At 39.1% G+C, this 19,225-nt stretch overlaps 1 protein-coding gene across 11 annotated transcripts in view; it reads left to right on the top strand.

Annotated features, from left to right (window-relative positions):
- LOC150090662 (MAGUK scaffold protein DLG1-like) overlaps window positions 1–19,225 on the top strand; it is an 800,778-nt gene that overhangs the window by 318,454 nt on the left and 463,099 nt on the right. For 10 of the 11 annotated variants that reach the window (XR_016546888.1, XM_090372078.1, XM_090372070.1 and 7 more), the window contains one exon: window positions 8,759–8,896. The exons of the other annotated variant lie outside the window; for it this stretch is intronic. Coding sequence is in view for 9 of the 10 variants with exons in the window: in XM_090372078.1 (XP_090228204.1) it covers window positions 8,759–8,896 (138 nt within the window). In the remaining variant the exon portion in view is untranslated. The remainder of the gene's footprint in view (window positions 1–8,758; window positions 8,897–19,225) is intronic. 11 annotated transcript variants of the gene reach the window in all.

Here is a 19,225-nt window from a genome sequence, read left to right as displayed (position 1 = left end):
ATTGTGGACATTCATAAGCTATGTGGCTCCAGCTTTCGCTCTCTCCACATGTACAGCTGGGATCGTCGGTGAGACCCAGCCCGAAGAGCTTTTCATTGTAAGGGCCATGTCCTGTTAACAGTGTTGTCATGTGGTACCCTGGGAAGTACCACACCGGTTGTTTTGGATATATCTTTTGGATGTCCGGTAGGAATTTTTTTGTCACTTCTCCCTTGGTGGTCTCAGTCCACCTTCTCTGCCAAAGGTTTAGGAGGTGGGTCTGTAACCTGACTTTTTCATTCTTTAGGCTGTTCACCGGATCAGTCGTGTAGCCCTGATGGGTGGCAGCCACTCCCCTGGACAGCAGGAACAGCAACCCTGCCTGGATAACCTCTAGATCCATGGGGAGCACTCCAGCAAGCACCTGTAGTGCTGGGGTGCTTACTGTGCTGCAAGCTCGCGTTGTTGTGAGTAATATGGTCCTTTGGATCGTTTCAAGTGTTCTTCTGTTCACAACCAGTGCCGCTTTGGGAAACCACACCGCTGCTGCATAGGTGATTGCTGGTAGGAAAGTTGTTTTGTAGTATATTGACAGGGTTCTCTTTTTGAGACCCCAGTCTTTCTTTGTGATCCTGGCTACCATCCCAGAGTAGCCCCTGATTTTTCTCCGGATGTATTTCAGGTGCTGCTGGAAAGACAAGTTATTATCCAGGATTACGCCTAAGTACTTTAGCTCGCTCGCGAATTTTATGGTGACATTTTCAATTTTTATTTGCGGGGGCCGCCTCAATTGTAGTTTCCCTCTGAGGAGGATTGATGAGGTTTTTTCTGGTGAAATTCTTAATTGGTTTTTGGAAGCCCATTGTTGTAGCTGCTGTAGTGCCCGGTTTGCCAACACCTCCAGTTGGGCCCTGGAGTCTGCCTCCACTGTCAAGGTAAGGTCATCTGCGAACGCATGCGCTCCCACGGGTCCCAGGTCCATTTCTAGGAACTCATCGAGGACAATGTTCCACAGGAGTGGCCCCAGAACTGACCCCTGCGGACATCCTCTGTGCACCTCTCTCGTAAGTTTCTGGTACTGCACGTTTATCTCCACTATTCTTTGGGTTAGATAACTTTCGATGACTTTATACAAGTTTATGGGCACTCGGGCCTTCCTCAGCCTCGCCAGGACGCTTGGCCACCAAAGTGAGTTAAACGCCCCGGCAAAATCAACGGAGATGAGCAGCAAGTACTTCTGTCTGCAGTCTTGCACTATCTTGAGCAGGTTCCCCAGTGCATCCACAGTTGAGGTCCCCGGTCTGAAGCCATACTGGTTTGCGGATTGGAGGCCTGCTGTTTCATAGTGATTTGTTATTCTTTTATGGAGCAATCTTTCAAACAGCTTGCTGGCCACTGGGAGCAGTGCGATCGGTCGATAGGCCTCGGGGTTTTCTGGATTCTTTGTAGGATTTTTTAGTATTAATTTTAGGTTAGCTATTTTCCATGTAGTTGGGAATAGACCGGTTTCTAAGCATCTATTGTATAATGTGAGGAGTAATTGTGGCTGAAATTCCACTGTTTTCTTCAATATTTCGGGCTCAGTGAGATCAAGGCCTGGGCATTTCTTGTTTCTGATTCGACGTGCAGCCTCGCCGAGTTCATCCAGGGTAAAGGGGGGTTCTATCTCTTGACTGTTGTAGTTGTTGTTTTCACATATGTGTTGCTGTGCTGGTAAAATTGGCATTTCTAGTTTTAGGAATATTGCATCTAGGATGTTATTTATCGACTGCTCCCAAGTGGTGGTAAGATTTCCATGCTGGGTCCTGGTGGTAGCAATCACCTCCCCCCTGGGAAGCTTATTGGTAGTTACCTTATAGACTACTCCCCAGGGGTCAGTGTTTCCAGTTGTGGAGACTAGGCGCTCCCAAGCTTGTCTTTTGCTTTTCTTGATGGCTTCGGTGTATTGGTTTCTGACTTGTTTATATCTCTGTCTTAATGCTTCGACTTCATTTGCTGGCCATGTTCTTCGGGCTCTTTGAAAGTCTTTTCTTTCTTTCATCATTCTCCGTCGGAGGGCTGCAATCTCCCGAGTCCACCAAGGGACCGCTCCCATTTGAGGGTGTTTTTTCCTGATGGTTTGATTGCTTATATCAATTATCAGTTCCGTGGTTGCCTTCTGTAGGTCATGTGGGTTGTTTCGTGGGTCCAGGGACGGCGGTTTGTTATGAATCGCTGTAGTTAAAAGCTCCTTGTATTTCGGCCAGTTTGCCTTGGCGACAGCGTATCTGTGGCGTATTTGCTTTACTATTTTTTCCCTTGTCAGTGCTCTAGTTATTTTGCAGGTGATGACTCGGTGGTCCGAGGTGGTCCACGCTTCCTCCACCCTCCAGTCGGCTACGTGGTTTGCCAGGTTTCTAGTTGCCAGGGAGATATCTATAGTGGCCTCCCAGAGGGTGTTGCAGTATGTTGGTAACTGGTGTGGCTGGTTCAATACTGTGAACTGCGAACCCAGTATGAAATCCTCGAGCTGTTGCCCGTTTGCAGTTCCCCTTCGGTCAGCAGTGGCACTATGCCATAGCGGGGAGCGACAGTTGACGTCCGCTCCTATAATTATTTTTTCGTTTGGTAGGGTGTTCTGGAGGTGACGTAAGTAGCTAATTGTGGTCTCCATTTCCTGTCCCGGCCTGCTGTAGAGGGCCACAACATAAAGGGAGCCCAGTGCTGTGATAATCTGGGCACAAGCAGCCCAGGCCGTACAGAGTTGGGTTATTTTGGTTGCGGTTATGTTTGCATTTCTGATTAGAACCGCTGCCCATGGGGTGTCCTCTTCAGTATGGATTACCTTATATCGGAGTGGGTACCTCGCTACCCGCCCTGCGTGGACGTACGGCTCTTGCAGAATAATTACGTCTATATTTTCCTCGTCAGCCTTGACCCTGATTTGGTCTGCCACTGCTTTGGCTCGCTGTGCATTTATTTGTATTATTTTGATCATTGTTTTATTATATTCTTTAGTTCTTGTCCCCATAGTTGATTCTATTTTGGTAGTTGCTCTTGGCTTTGAGATAGGTCGGGCAATTGGGGTCCCTGATTGAGTGGGTATGATCCAGCTTCATGGACTTGCAGTTTGCGCAGGCAGCTTCTTTGTCTTTGTGCGGACAATCCTTAAATCCGTGTCCCTTCTCGGTGCAATGTCCGCACGTTGGGACCGTTTGGGAGCATACATGGGAGGAGTGGCCGAACTTGCAGCATCTAAAACATTTGGGAACTGCCACTCGTTCCCGAAAGCGATAGCTGCCCCATTCTATGTATACTCTTGTCCTATCTTTTAGGACTTGCCATGCCTCTGGGCTGAGTTCAACGCTCCAACTATTATTGATTCCGCCTCTTGCCTTTACGTGGAATTTTGGAGTTATTACATCATGCGGTTCCTTATCTGGTATTTCCTTTTGTATGTTTTTGTAGTATAGTTCTTCCACGAGCTGTGCCGCCGTAACTTCCGGGTTTACATCAAAGATTAATATTGATGGTCCTTTCCTTTTGGGTGGCTGGGCCGTAAGACCAAGGGAGTCTATTTTAGGGTTTTCTATTATGCTCTGTGCTTCTTGTCTGGTTTCTGTTTCTATCACCAGCCCTACGTCTCTCATTTTTCGCATTCCTTTAATTCTCGTGTGCCTGAGGTCCTCCCGCATGTTGTTGATTATCTTTGTTTTAAGCTCCTCGCTTGTGGAGATTTTACTTTCCTCCTTAGGTTTAAGGATCACTAGGTTTGGTGTGGGTAATAGGGCTCTCTTCCTCTGGTGCCCCTCTGCGGTCGATTGAGCTTCATTTGTTAATGGAGCCCTCAGCGCTTCCGAGTATGTCGGGGCGCACTGTGGCATTTGTTTGGCCCCGCATTCCATATAGGCTTGTAGCCTTGTAGTAGCTTTTTGGCTTTCTAGGTATGTGTCATGGAGGATTGTCTCCATTTGATAAAATATGGTCACTATTTGGGACCTCAGACCCGTAGATATCCTATTTGGGTTTTCTTTAAAAATATTCTCTAGGGCCGTTTTCAGTCTGAGGGATTGTTCATAGACTGAGCCCTCCAGCAGTGCATGGTGCAGCTGCACCATGCACTGAGCCCTCCAGCAGTGCATGGTGCAGCTGTGGCTCCTGCTGTCTTTCATTGTTTGCATCTCTTTGTGATGCTGTTGGTTCAGGTTGTTCGCTTGTTTCGGCCTGCGAGCGGGTCTCCCTTTCGAATTTAGGGTCCACTTCCTTTCGGTTTTTTCTCTTGCTTAAGGTGGTCCCGAAACGGGCCTCCTTCGTCTTGTCTGGTTGATCTATTATGGCCAGTTAGTAAATGATATTTGGCACAGCATTTTTTAAATAAGTCATAAAAGCCTTGTAACGGCCAATCATTGATGGTGCTCCATCCGTTCCCTGTCGCCCCTTTCATGCCTAACACCCCCCATGAATAATTCAAACGCCCCTCAGGGGGAGATTTCTCCCACTTTGAGAAGCACTGATTTAGACCTTTTTAAGTAAACTAAGTTGTCGCATTTTATAGTTATTTTGAGTATATGTATCAGTTCGCAAGTTCACTGCATCTCCATTACAAAACTACTTTCATATCAGGTGTTTCCATTATTTTATCCACTCGTAATATATTAAGCAAATTCATGATTTATATATTTAGTGACTGATAATAAAATCCACCTCCTCAAAAAACAACGAAGTTCGCTTGCACGAATTGAGAATATTTCTTTTCTGCCTACTCATCCTATCATGCAGTAATTCCACCCATGAGTGCATGGCAATAAATGTAATATCTAGTTACAGCTACAATATACAGTTTATGGATAAATGTATATGATATGTATAAAAAATAATAATAATTGGCGGGTATATATTTGTCCGATTTTAATGAAATTTGGGATGGCTGGACAAATCTTTTAAAATAAGTAAATATAACATTTTTTATGAAAATCTATCCAGTTGGAGTTCAGTTGTTAGATGGTGGGAGTGCATTAGTACACGTGATTGAGGTTACTGCGGTTCAAATCTACTTGACTGCTTGAGTGATAATATCCTTGTCAAATAACTATTTTTAAATCCTTTTGTCCTAGGTGATCGTGCTTTTTTTTTACATATTAAAAAAAACCTCTTTTTTTATTTGTATGTGTGAACGCGCCTAAAATGTATATAATAATAAAAAAATAATAATAAAAAAAAAGGGAGAGAGAACATTGCCCTGTTTGAGTTCGACTCATCTGCTTAAATAAAATCACTCCTTAACCTCACTTTATGACGAGGCGTCTCTGTAAAATGAACAGTAGATTGATGTATGCGACCACTTTCTTCCAGTTGAAAGAAAGTCACTACATTTATGCCGACTTGGATCTGGTTTGCATACGCAGATGCCTTGAGCAAATATTCATTCTTACCTAATAGTGTGGCGTGAGTGACGTTTAATTTTTATTTCCCATGGACTCATGTGATGGAATCTTATATCTCGTGAGCTGAAATTTGTATGTTTTTATCTTCTTGTATAGCACTTGATAAATTTCAGAATTATGTCATACTGTTTTGTTATTTCAGCTTAAAGTTACCTTCTCAATGTTTTGATCTACTTTTAATTTTCCTTGATGACCAGTCATTCAAAATTTAGATGCAGTTGCTCTATCCTTCAGTGTTCTTGTTTTCTCTGTCTCTTGTAGAACGTATGGCTGCTAGGCTGTGATATTTAATTTATTTAATTTATTAATTTATTTTATTCTTACATTACTTCATTCAATTTATTCTTAACTTAAATGGAAGGATTATTTTTAATTTAATTTGAATTATCAGGAAGCCCGTTATTTGCTTGTATACAAATACTCATATGAATAGATTTAATCTGTGAAGATACTCAGTAGTAGCTCTGAGGTACTGTGAAACCTGTGGAATAATCGCTTTTTGACGTGGTTTGTTACTTTCTTTTTGGTCAAACCGTTTTAAGATATTCTCGTGTAAAGACTTTTCCTTTGCGCTCTTTACGAAATCGATTCCACATTAGAATTCGGAGTTTGCCGGAGTATAAAATTTCGTACCGAAAAGTGAGTGGGATGATGATATCACTATACTCAATAAGTATCAACACGCATCATTTCTTTGTTTGCAAGTTCAGAGAAATACGGATAGAAAGTGAATTCGTTTTCCCCCCCCCTAAAGGTAGTCATTTCTAAAGCTAGTAATACCATTGGCATTGTATAGTTGCTGATGGGCTGATAAGTGTCCTAAGAAAATTATGTTAGAACCCTCTCATGTAAGGCAAGTTCATTGTGTTCTTAAAAAAGACAATGTGATAGAAGGTATATCTTACACTTATGTGCGAGAGAGAGAGAGAGAGAGAGAGAGAGAGAGAGAACGAACGAAACGATTTGATGAGTATTTGTTGACAGCAAATTGAGTAAACTTTCTTGAACCAGGTGTTAAACCATGACCATACCAGATATTTTTAATTCTAACAAAGGAAAAATCTGTTGTTCTCCCCAGTTGCTCTCTGGTTGAAAGTAAATTTTCGCACATCCGCCCTGAACTATTCTCTTTCAATTTAAATTTATGTCCCATATGTGTGTGTGTCATCCTAGATCGAGTTGGGATGCCATCTGCAAATTTAGACATTAAGCTTCGTATGCTTGTCTTCATCAGTATCATTTATAAATGTCGAAAACAGTAAGGGACACATTAGTGAGTCCTGAGTGCCTCTTTTAATAAGATTGGTCCAAGAAGAACATGGCCATCTTCTGTTTACTTCCTCTCAACCATCCATTTATCAATAGCAGTAACTTGCCTCAGTAATGCGACGCTACCGCAATTTGTATAGCAGTCTTTCACGTGGAACAGTATCAAAAGCTTCAGAATATGTAATTATACGGTGTCAAAATTATTATTATTATTTTTTTTTTTTTTTGCATTGAGTTTCTTTGTTACTTCATCATAGTATCCAATCAGATTGGCCAGACAAGATTTCTCCTTAACAAATCAATGCTGTGATTTCCGTATAACTGCATTCCTTTCAAGATGATCCTGCATTACTTCTTTTACCATTTATTCCATTATTTTCCCTGGAATGCTAACAGTGCTGTAATTACTCACCACGCCCTTTGATCTCCAGCTTTTGGGAATAGGGGATACATTTGCATCTCCAATTCTGTAAGGACCTTTCCTGAACCCAAAAATGCCCTCATAATAATGACTAAAGGTTTATTTACATCGTTTGCTGTTTATTTTTAATACTGTATAATTAGATAGAATCCGTCAGCACCAGGTACCTTATTCACTTTAGCTTCCACAACTGCTTTTCCACATTCCTGCCTGTTATCGCAAATCATTTCGCTCCGATTTATAAATTGGCATGCTTCTGGTATCCCTATATCTAACAACCACTTCATAGGTGATTGTAGATACAAAACTTTTATTCAGTATTTCAAAGAACTTAAGTTCCCTGTAGACTCTGTCACTCCTTATGAAAGCAAATTAACTCTGGATGGGAAAACGAATGCCATATACATATTTCTCTTGAAAATTAAGAAGAAAAATTTTTTTTTTCTCTGATTGAAAATTGCACAGTTTGTGTACCGCCAATAGTGATTCATTGTTCAGTTCAGTTAATTTCCACATTTATTTAGAGCAATTTAACTGCACATTTTAATTGATCGTGGTTGGTGCCCTTTAGAGGTTGTAAATTCTAAACGGAATTAAAAGTGAGGTTTGTAATTTGACCTACTGAGTTGGAAACGTTGATCTACCTGAGGGAGAATCCACAATTAACGAAGAGTAAGTAGTCTGTGACAGTTTCTCAGTAATACCATTGATATATAATTACATGAGAACCTTGAAATTATTGAGTTGCGTGGAAATCCTTATCACCTATAGTATTAAATAATTACATCATCAGTATTATCCAGTTTATTATTTTAAAATTGACATTTCTCAGCCATGAATTCAGTGCCCGACTGTTTTTCTGGGGGAGGGTGGCATATTAGAGTGATAACATATATAATTTACAGTAATTTAAAATTAAGACCGATTTAATTTGATCTCAAATTTTAAGCAGAAACTTAGATAGTGTCTGCACACAAGTAAACAAACCTCAATCCAAAGTTTGGTCCGCGAATTCTCTGTTTGGGAAACACTAAACTAGGAGTATCAGTGTGATATAGGATATGCCTTTCTTGTGGGGCATTTGCAAGCACACAGTGAATATATTTTTTATTCACAGTGCTGAAAGTTTTTTTTTTTTTTTTTTATAAACCAGAAACACGAATTTTTGTTCTAAAGGGGTATCTTATACAAAAACCAAAGACATTTTCCTTTAGATTCATCAGCTATCTTCTGTTATGGAGTTTATTCTTTGGAAAAGCGTCGTCGTTCGCATGAGGCCTCGCTCTATAATTCCCAATGTCATCGAATAGCATTAAGACTTCAGCAGTCTGTGGTCGATAGGCTCGTTCGAGAGCAAAGTATTGATTTTCTAGGCTTATAGGGACTTAAATTGGAAGGGACCGGTATTAACTAACGTGCTTTTATGGTTTAGACCCAACTGTCTCTTAGTAGTAACATACGTACGGAACATTTCCCAGCAGTAATTGCCACATTAGAGATCACGGCCGTCTTCTGCTGCGGAAGGCACAAACGGCTTTTAGATGAAGATGTATGCTATTGAGTTAATGAACATACTATTCATTTAGAGAGCGAGTGAGCTTGGAATATTGCACATTTAGTCAGTATTTCTTTTTGTTACTTATTCTCTTTTATCTGTATTTCGCAGAAGTACCGGTACCAAGAAGAAGAAGTACCTCCGCCCCCTCCCCCTGCTCATCTGAAAGAGATCGCCAATTTAGATGGTTTACCAAGAAGTATTTTAGAACGAGGAATCTCGGAACACTACTCCGACTCTCCAAGAAGGGTAAACAGTTCTGCTTGTCTATTTTTATCTGTTCATTAGAAAGTTAAAGAAAAAAACGAACAAACGTGAGAATTATTTTTGTTTAACATTTTGCGGTCTTCATCATTATCACCAGACCATTCCTGGATAGTGCTTTTCAGAGTAGCACCATTAGAAAATAAATTAGCCTTATATGCAGCTACTTCAGGCTACATTAGTTAGCCTATACGTTGCGGTAAACGATTAATGAGATTTCGGTTATGTTAATTAGGTTTTCTAATTATCTAATTAAGCGTCGAAGGGGAGGGCGGAAATTCTCGAATCACTTGTTCATTTATTTTGGCTTCGTTACTTGACGTTACTACAGTCTCCCTTCAAGTCTTACATTTGCATTCATTTACATGATGTATTACGCTTGCTTTGACCTGAAGGAAACTGCACTTGTTTTGTGCAGAATATTTTCCTGCTAACAGAGCCATCAACGTAATGTTATTGCTGTCATGTTTCCTGTTTTTAATTTTCGTTGAGGTTTGAAATGTGGGAGAGCGGTGCATTTCTGAAATAGTGTTGTCCAAAATAGATGACCCCATACATGTATTTTTCCAGATCAGCCTGAGCACTTATTTGTTTGTTTATATATTTATTTTTACCTTGGACAACGAAGATACTGTAACATGTAATGATACGGTTCCTAGTCAGCGTTATTAAAACTGCCTTTGCTATCAAGCACCCAGTAACCATAGGAACAGCATCACGTGATGCTGCAGTGTTCCTTCTGCTTACCAGGTTCCATAATAGCTAGCAATATATGTAACGGGATTATTTCACTATCTCACCTAGTGAGCTGTGTAGCGACTTGACCGGAAACTATCGATCCTTCATGTGCGCTTTTAAAAGAAATAAAAATAATAATAGTAATAATGAATAAATATACAAAATGTAATAACAATCAAATCAAAATTAAGCCGAGCAAAGCTTGGCTTAATTTTGATAAATTTAACTAAAATAAACTTTTATAGCAAACGTCTTACTTTTTATAAGTGTTAACAGAACATGTTTTTGAATAAAATAAAATTTCTGTTTATTATCGGCAATGGCTACATGGAGTCATAAGAGCTTGTATATATATCTTTTCCTTTCTTGGCAATTATCCGAATTTTTAGTTATTGTAATGAGTGGAAAATTCAAGCTCCCTGCAAATTTAATCAAATAAATGTTTTGTTTTGCTCTACCCATGAACTGTAATAGGATATTAGCATCAGTGAATTGCTGCTGTTTCTTTCAGCTCTTCAATCTAACCTCACAGCCTTCAGATGATACCACTGTCGTAATCTAGATCAATAGTGGGGACGGGAAGAAGCAGTCCTGCTAGACATTTTGCTTCTGTCATTTGCAATATGTATATAATGCCCCCTAAACATTCTTTTAAAATGATGATGCTAGATCTTTAGTTGGTTTCACAGAATAACTCCTCCCCCCAATCAATAATGAGGCTGCTGCTTTTGGTTATTACCAAACGAAGCAGCCTCATTATTGATTAATCGTAGTCACAAGTGTGCTGTAATTCGACGGAATAGGCAAGTATAGAAACGATTTCAATCCACTTGCCTATTCTACTCCCAGAAAAGGATATGCCGCGGAGGTAACAGTGTCAATATAATTGCTTTTCACTAGTTCCAGTTCGCAGGCTCGGAAACAATTATCTGTATTGCATGGTGTTTCTCAACTTGAATTTATAAGAGAAGCATCTCAGGATTTAATTACTTGTGTTAAGTACTGCATTTTTTTCTTTTTTCCCCCCAAACAGTGAGCATGACATCTTTAAACAGTTTCTGTGTCATTCGTGCTGACGAGGGATTTTCTCTCGAGTCTAGACAAATACATCGTTCCCATGTTGCTTTGTCTGTAGAAGGCTGTCTGATTTTATGAGAAAGAACGGTCCCAATTAATAGAGAAGCCATCTGAATTTCCGAAATATTCAAGGCACCTTTTTTTTTTTTTTTCATGTGAGGTATCCGTGCATAAATGAAAACATGAGTTATAGTGGGATCCAAATGAAAATCTTTCTAATATCAAACACAGCGGGAGTACACGTCGAGAAATGGCAAGCCGTGATTGTTTAACCTTGGGCATCATTTGATGATGATATGCAAAGCCGAGGATTCTGTTTCCTTTTTAAACATGTAAAATTGGTGTTTAACAATATTAGCTTTGACAATGCATTATTTTATATGAGAAGCTTAGATGTCATCTTCGTAACCACGAGGAAGGTTCTTTGGGAACTTCATATGCCTGGGGTGTATTACGAAACTTCGTGCAAGAAGTTCCTTCTTTTATTGTATGAATAATTGCCAATAATTATATTTAGAAATATCGAAAAAGGTTGGAAAGTTAACTTGTTTGTTTTGATGCAAAAAAAAAAAAAAAAAAAAACCATCAGTAGTCAACGTATTCCCTCTGTAGATCATGATATTCCATAGTTGGTTTGCCTGTTTTTGCGGTTGAAAAGCCCAAATTTCCTGTAGACGGTGTGGGTGGCGGAAGACCGTTAAACGCTAGCCGGAGACCGACTGATTCAGCCACTGTACGAAAAATTCCCCCTGTATTGACGGAATGAAGTTCCCAAAGAGAATGGGGGACAACAGATTGCCCGGAGGAGCCATGGAGAAGGAAAAAGAGAGGAAGACCAAGAAGGACGTAGATAGAGGGTGTGAGAGCAGCCATGAATAGAAGAAGACGGAGATTGGGAAGATAGAAGAAAATGGAAAAAAAGAATAAAGGAATGACTTTTCGATGTTAGGTTGAGGAGAACCGTTGTAATAACGGAATAAATCATAAGAAGAAGAAGATTGACGGGATTCGAAACCAAGTTTTTATTCACATTGCCAAAACAGTAATTGCGACCACTTCTCTACCCGCGAAAGTGAGGCTCTTGTGATCTGCGCTATTCTTTTAGCATGTTTTTACTTAAATTTCATTTGATACCACTCAGCTTAGAATGCGCTTGCTTTTAAAAATCATCTGCACTAATCAGAGTTGCCTTTAAGAGGATGTTTGGAATGTTGTGTACCTTCACGAATTAGTTCTTGCTGGTTTTACTATCGTTTCAATTCTGATTTCGAAACCAAGGAAATAAAATGAAAAATTGCCATTTGTGAACGTACCTACCCTCTCCAAAAAATATCGACACGCCAGTTTAACATTGACGTCATTGCAACTCACTTCAGTGGCATGTTAGTCTCCTCCCCTTGGCCACTATGATCAGTATCTTTCCACCAACGAACGAACGATAGAATTCACTAGTTTCAGCGGAACTGCAGAACAGCGAACAGTTCTGCTACCGATGTGGGACGTGTTTGTCTGTCCTTCGCCCGACGTTCCAGCTCATTCTCTAGATGTTCCATAGTGTTCAAATTGGGACTCTTCACCGGCCATTCCAACTTTTATACATTCATATCTGAGAATCATTGTCGAAAGGCGCTAGCAATATAACGTGGGATATCATCTCATTTTAATGGGACGATAGCTCATGTTATATTATTACCAAATTATCCAAAATGTTAATGTAGGCGTTCATAGTTCTCCGTACAATTAAAAAAGGTTCTAGACCGTACCGTGAGAAACAGCTCAAAACTTTAACAACACCACTTCTTCCAAACTTCATTGTTTCCACAATGCACCCTGGCACCAGACGTTCTCCAGGCATCCTGCACAGAGCGTCTATCTATCGGAACAGGGTGTAGCGAAATTCGTCACTCCACAGAACCGATTTCTATGGTCCAATTGCGGCGTTCGTTCTACTATGTAAGGCGAGACCGCTGATTGTGGTTGTTTGTTTTGTTTATGTGCCGCTGCTCTCCATGCAGCTCTGTACATAGATGTGTTCGTACAGACATCAACCTCTCTATCGTCATGCTTCCGTTTCAGGATAACCTACCCCACGGTCGATTTTGGATGATGTAGGATGTCAGTAATTACAGGAATCAACAGCAATCCTTTGCGAGCCGGTAGTGCACGCCTTTGCGAATTATCTGCAGGTCCAGAGGGAGAACTCCTGCCAAGACTTGGAGCGCTGGGTTGCTTACTGTGCAGCAGGCATGGGTGATAGTGAGAAGGATATTACGCTGGATGGAGGTGAGCTTCCTTTGGTTACGAACAATGAGTGCACGATGATACCAGACACCTTCACAGTAGGTTATAGTGGGAATAAATACAGCTTTGTATAGCATATGCAGTAAGCGGCGATTTAGGCTCCAGTCAGACCTGCTGATCCTTACTGCCATTGCCATGTAGTTCCTGACTTTGCGATGAAGGTAGTCTATATGAGAGGTGGCAATTGAAGTTTAATATTGACAAATGCAAAGTAAATAAATAAATTTTCTGTATATACTCCAGGACGACCAAACGGTCAGAGGAGTTCGCAACATAGAGAGAATACAAGAAACAGTACCGTATTTAGCAGTCACGGGCTTGAACCGCAGTGTACTTATGCACCCGCGCGCCTTGGGGGCTGTACTGCATATGGGTCAAAGTAACCCAAGAGAAACGTACCAACTGTGTGGTACTACACTCAGGGTGGTAGAGAATGAAAAAGACCTGGGGGTAATTTGCAGTCAGATATGAAGTTTTCTGAGCAGTGCAGACAGACTGCCAGAGCAGATCATGGGTCTTGTCAATGATATACAGGAATTTTGCTGGCAGGGATAAGGAGGTGATTATCCCCTTGTATAAGGCAGTGGTCAAGCCACACCTTGAGTACTGCATACAGGTCTGGTGGCCTCATTTTAGGAAGGATGTAGAGTTGCTAGAACGAATACAACGAAGGGTAACAAGATTGGTCAGGGGAACGAAGGGGTGTTCTTACCAAGAAAGGCTTAAGTTCTGCAGATTGCAGCGTCTGGAGACTAAGCACCTGCGAGGTGATATGATTGAGGTGTATAAGGGCTTGAATGGTTTGAGCAAGCTCAGTGCTGATGGGATTCTTCCTCTTGCTCAGATTACGTACCTGAGTGGGAATAAATTGAAATTGAGGTAAGACAGTTGTAGAATATATGTGCGAAATTTGCCTTTAGCCAGCGGGTGGTTGATTGCTGGAACAAACTTCCATCTCTCGCTGTGGAAGTTGATAGCTTGAATAAATTCAAGCAATAACTGGACAAACGTTTGGAGTGAATGGATGGGTGAAGTGGGATTATTTTTTATTTATTTTTGTTTTGCTTATTCTGTATAAGCGTGCTTTCTTGCACCATATGCCTCTACTAGTGCTAATACGAACTCCGTGCACAGAGCACGACAATGTGTCAGCTGTTTTTAGGTTTTTAAAATCAATAAACCTTTTTGCTTGTATGTAAATACATCTTTATATTAGTTTACCCTGTACATATTTATATTTTTTATACATATTGACATAGTGACCTAAGCAACTACGTCACTATAATTTTTACTGTTATCCAGTATGGGACGTGGTTTTGGCGCATTATAGCCCTAGTTGCTGATGCGCCATTAAAACCCATAAAACCAAACCATGCACAGAGCAGCTTCCCAGTTAAAAATAGATTTGTTTTCTGCTCATATTAGAAATCGTAAACACATTGGTTTTACAATTTTTGAAAATTGTAAATACAGTAAGAGGTTGAAAGTTTAACATCTTTTGATAATGTTTCTGTAATAGATGTTTATTTAAAAAATTCGATTCTTTGTATAATTAGTGCCGATCTATTGACGCAGAATTATTCCACACGATCTAAAATACAGCGTCATTATGAAGAAAGGATGGACTATTTTGTATAGTAATTGTTTATTAAGATAGGAAAATATCAATACAATTTTAATTTGTGATTGTCTTAAAGGTTGTAATAGTAGAGGTCTGTAATTGAGAACATCTGTAATATATGTTTTTTGGTCCTAAATATATTAAAACCTATGTCAGTATACTTTCTGTAGATTGAAAATTTCAAGAAATACGTCAAAAAGAAAGTTGTTCCAAATAACAGAAGCAGTAGACAAAATGTTTGTTCAGTGAGTTTGGAATGTGAATAAATATTGATTAGTTTTTGGAGCATTTGTTTTTGACTAGTTTGGAAGAGAGGTGAAATTAATGAATCTGTTCCGAGAAGAACGGTACTCGTGGAAATATCTGTAGAAAAAGCGTGCAGTCGAAACAACGTCCGCTTGAATGGAACGAGTTTATTAGTGAGAAATCGTTATTTACCTTACTACCTTCTTTTGCTTAGAATCCTTAGTTTAAGAGATTTTTTTTGGGGGGGGGGGGATCAGCCCAGTTTTGCAAGCAGTGTTCTATGTTATAGCGGATTTGTATAGGGTCAATAACTTTATCGAACAAAAGTAAATCCTGGATAAAAATACAAGAAACATTGTACAATCCGGAAATATTAACAAAGCAATCTAATTCTCGTATCAACGCTCGCATTTGTCTCTTAAGAATCCATACAAAAAAAAAAAAAAAAAAAAGTGATATATCTCTCTTTTAGTGTTATCGATTATTCAGTAAACTTCATCACTTAGCTCGAATCCTTTCAAATTAGAGCTATGTGGCTAGTCATACAGCTTTTGTGTGAGCAGGGTTACCATTTACAAAGTTAGTTAAAGTCGGAGATTCGGTTTCTTGTGAACATTGCCCACATTTGTCTGCCGTGTATTTTTTAGTTCCATCCGTATCCTTTGCGTATTATTGAAACTCGAAGAATTATCCTGTAAGCCTTGTGATTAGGGTGTAAAACTAAAGTTCCCAGGTGAAATCCAGTGACGTAGCAACCCTAAGTATGGGTACAGCTGGAAAAATGAATGCGTCATTAAATCTATGATTAATCTCTTCCATAGACTCAGTTTATTGATGTGCACAAACAGTTGATTTCATTTCACACAAGGTTTTTGCAGCCGTTATAACCAGTTATACAGCGTGTCAATCTTATTTTAAAATCACATTGTTATTATTTACATTTATAAAATCAAGATGTCAATAATATTTTTTTTATCCTCCAGTGCGAAAATATTTTTGTTTTTAAGCACATTCATTGATATTAGTATTAGCCATATAGCGCAATGATGCCACATCTTTTAGCTGCACTAGCCAAAAACAAAAATGAAATAACTAAATAAAAATAAATATTTTATTATTAGCCATTCTAATCATAAAATAAAATAATACTAATTTAATCCACAGTATAAATAACTACATTTCGAAGATTTTACCAGATTCAAAACAAAAACTCTTAAAGAAATGACGATTTAATCAAAAAAAAAAACGGGCTTGGCGAGTTCATCTTACGTATAAATTTTTTATTTCTATTATTGTTTCTAGGTTTCATTGAAACTCCATATGCTAATTCAAGTATACGGAGAGAGAAGGGAAGAAAGGCACTTTAGGACAAGGTCCTTTTTTCTAAAAATATCTTGTTCAAAGATTTTGTCTGAACATCCAGGCTTTGGTGATACCTAATCAACTTAGATTATCGATAAAACTCTAATGGAAAGAAGAAAGCTTTGACCAATTCCCCTTTCTCCAAGGTAATGTGTTTATCTAGCTCACTGGTTCTACGACTTTTGTTTAGGTCGCGCGTGGAATTAAAAGGCGTTTTATTCGTAGCACAGCGGTTCACTGATCTAACTTGGTGGTGTACCCAGAAACGGTTGACACGGCACATGGCTTGGGTGACTATATAATGGCTATAATATATTGCAGTGTGGCGTGCCCAACGGGAACTTTATATGGACCTCTTCCTGACACGCGTGTCGGGAAGAGGTCAGCTGCAAGTAAGAAAAAACTACTGCACCGTGTGTCTGTTGCGTAGTGTCCGATGTTGTTATGGCTGTGAAGTGTGTTTCCTGTTATTCGGCAGCTGGTTAGATCTATTGGTCAAGCAAATGCTAAGGTAGTAAACAGTCACGCCTCACTTTTATTGCCTGCAATTAGAATTATGGGAGTCCATATATCGTGCATATATTGCCGTTGTATCTGTTTTAATAAGTATGTGATGCGATTTGATAATTAAGAGATAGATGCGCTTTAAATTTTTCATCACCCTTTTACATTATATATTATTGGGTCCTTCTATTCAGAGGCGGATTTAACGGTGGGCGCACCGGGAGCGCGCCCTGGGCCCCAACTTCTTAAGGGCCCACGAAAAACCCCAACTTTATACGCAAAACCCCAACAAATTAGTTGAACATATTAGTTCAACTAATAGTTTAACTAATATGTTCAACTATTAGTTCAAAACTTTGTGATTATTATTATGCTATTATTAATTGTATTATACATATATTATATTCAAATTTTATTGGAAATAAAACATTAATAGTACATAATATTTTTTATTTATTTTAAAAAATGGTTAACATGTATTTTTATTTTCCCTGTCTCTCTCTCTTTTTTTTAAGGGGCCCAATATTTTCTTCTGCGCCCGGGGCCTCAACCGACCTTAATCCGCTCCTGCTTCTATTTATATTAATTATGTCACAAATTTCCTCACAGTTTTTTTTTTTTTTTTTATTGCCATTTCAAAATCATTAGTACAGTTTAATGCAGATCCTCTTTATTTTAGTTATGCTTGTTCATGTTCAAAATGCTGTATTTTTCCAAGCTTTGATTTCATTTTAAAGACATCCTTTGTATTTGCAAACTCATCTGTGAAGTCCCCTGGTTTCTTTCCTCTCCTTCTATCGTTATCTTCTATTGATCGAACTTTCCATTCCATTTAGTCTTGTTGTTTTCGATTTTTAAGGTGTTCTAAGTATGTCGCTTTCTTATTCTTTATTTCTCCTTCTGTTATTTCTTCCTTTTCTATTTAGAAGGAAGAAAACAAAAACATAAAAGTTTTGTTTTCTTCCTTCTTTTTCTCCCATTTCTGTGCAGTAGTTTTACCGGTTCCATAAGATTCCTCCAGAATCTTTCACTTAAGCTCCCTCTGGAGTTTTGTCGTTAGAGAACATTTTTATCTATTTTTGTGCATTTCCGTTAAAAGTTTCTGTCGTGGTAACTCGATTTTTGCAATTTTTATCTGATTTATTTTTCTCTACTGCAGTAAGTGTGTGTGTGTGTGTGTGTGTGTGTGTGTGTGTGTGTGTGTGTGTGTGTGTGTGTGTGTGTGTGTGTGAGAGAGAGAGAGAGAGAGAGAGAACTTCGATATTGAATTTCTTAATTATGACAAACATCTTTTATATACAGTAGAACCTCATAAATCCGGAATCCTCGGGGACATAGCACGCCCCGGATTATGTATGTAGCTTAAGTATTCAGAGTTAATTCGTTATTTTATTAGATAATACAGTAGTTGTGATCCCTATAATCTCCATAAAACGACAGTCGCTAACCTTATGCCAAAATGTTGCCACGTGTGGTAGAATTGCAGTTTTCTCCACACCGGGTGGAAAAGACCTGAGTTCTAGTCCCATCGATGACGTGAGGAATTTTTATGGGCCTTTTTCACAACGTGACTGAGTTATTCGGACGAACTGAGTTATTCTCAGGCGAGGGGAAAAAAGCATGGTTTTTCTCCCGGAAACTCGGGTTTTTCGTCCAGAAAACTGAAAATCGACCGCAGAACACACAATTTACAGACAATATATACGGAGCAATAGGCCTCAGTCCCTGATGTTCCTAAAACCCTATTACAACAACATGCCGGAATGTTAACCGCACTGCATGCTTGGTGCAGTGTGTAACGTACTTGTCTAAGACATAAAAAGGTCGTGGGCTAGAAGTTTGACGCCGGTATGTTGCGATTGTTTCTTCATTTTTAATATGAAGTGTAAATAGTACGATGTGATTTCAGCAATAGAATCGTCTTAAAAACTGAATAGAGAATTGTACTGTTAAGTACTTACGAAGAACTAGTATTGAATGTCTCGCAAATAAATGATTTTATATCTTGCACTTATATAGTAACAATAACATAGTGTAGGAAATATGTAAAACACAAAGAAGTTGGTATTTGGAAATTAATGGAACATAATACATAAATTTGGCATCTGCAGTTTTTTTTTTTTAAAAGCCCGGCCACACTGTTTTTTCCCCTCTGTCCGTGTACTACTACTCCTACAGTAGGTATTACTTTTGGTTTCTTGTATGAATTGAATTTCTCACGCAGTTTAGAAGCTGGAATTTTTTTTTTTAAAGTTACTTGGGTGTAAATCGACTTTAAAATACTGTATATTATTCATCTGTGTTTTTTTCTTCCTTCATCCTTCTATTTCTTCAATTGACGAAGCAAATTTTACACGATTTTGATTTTCCAGCGGTCGTGAAGATATTCTAGCCCACTTGCTGTACAGGGGGTGAACCTTGTGTTAATAAACTGATAGTAAATAAAAAATAAAAATAAAAAATGA

The sequence above is a fragment of the Mastigoproctus giganteus genome, chromosome 1 (genome assembly GCF_048544385.1).
Source record: "Mastigoproctus giganteus isolate SK-2022 chromosome 1, ASM4854438v1, whole genome shotgun sequence".
Taxonomy (NCBI): Eukaryota; Metazoa; Arthropoda; class Arachnida; order Uropygi; family Thelyphonidae; genus Mastigoproctus; species Mastigoproctus giganteus.
Note: the sequence above shows the minus strand (reverse complement) of the source record. Positions and strands in the feature narration are given on the sequence as shown.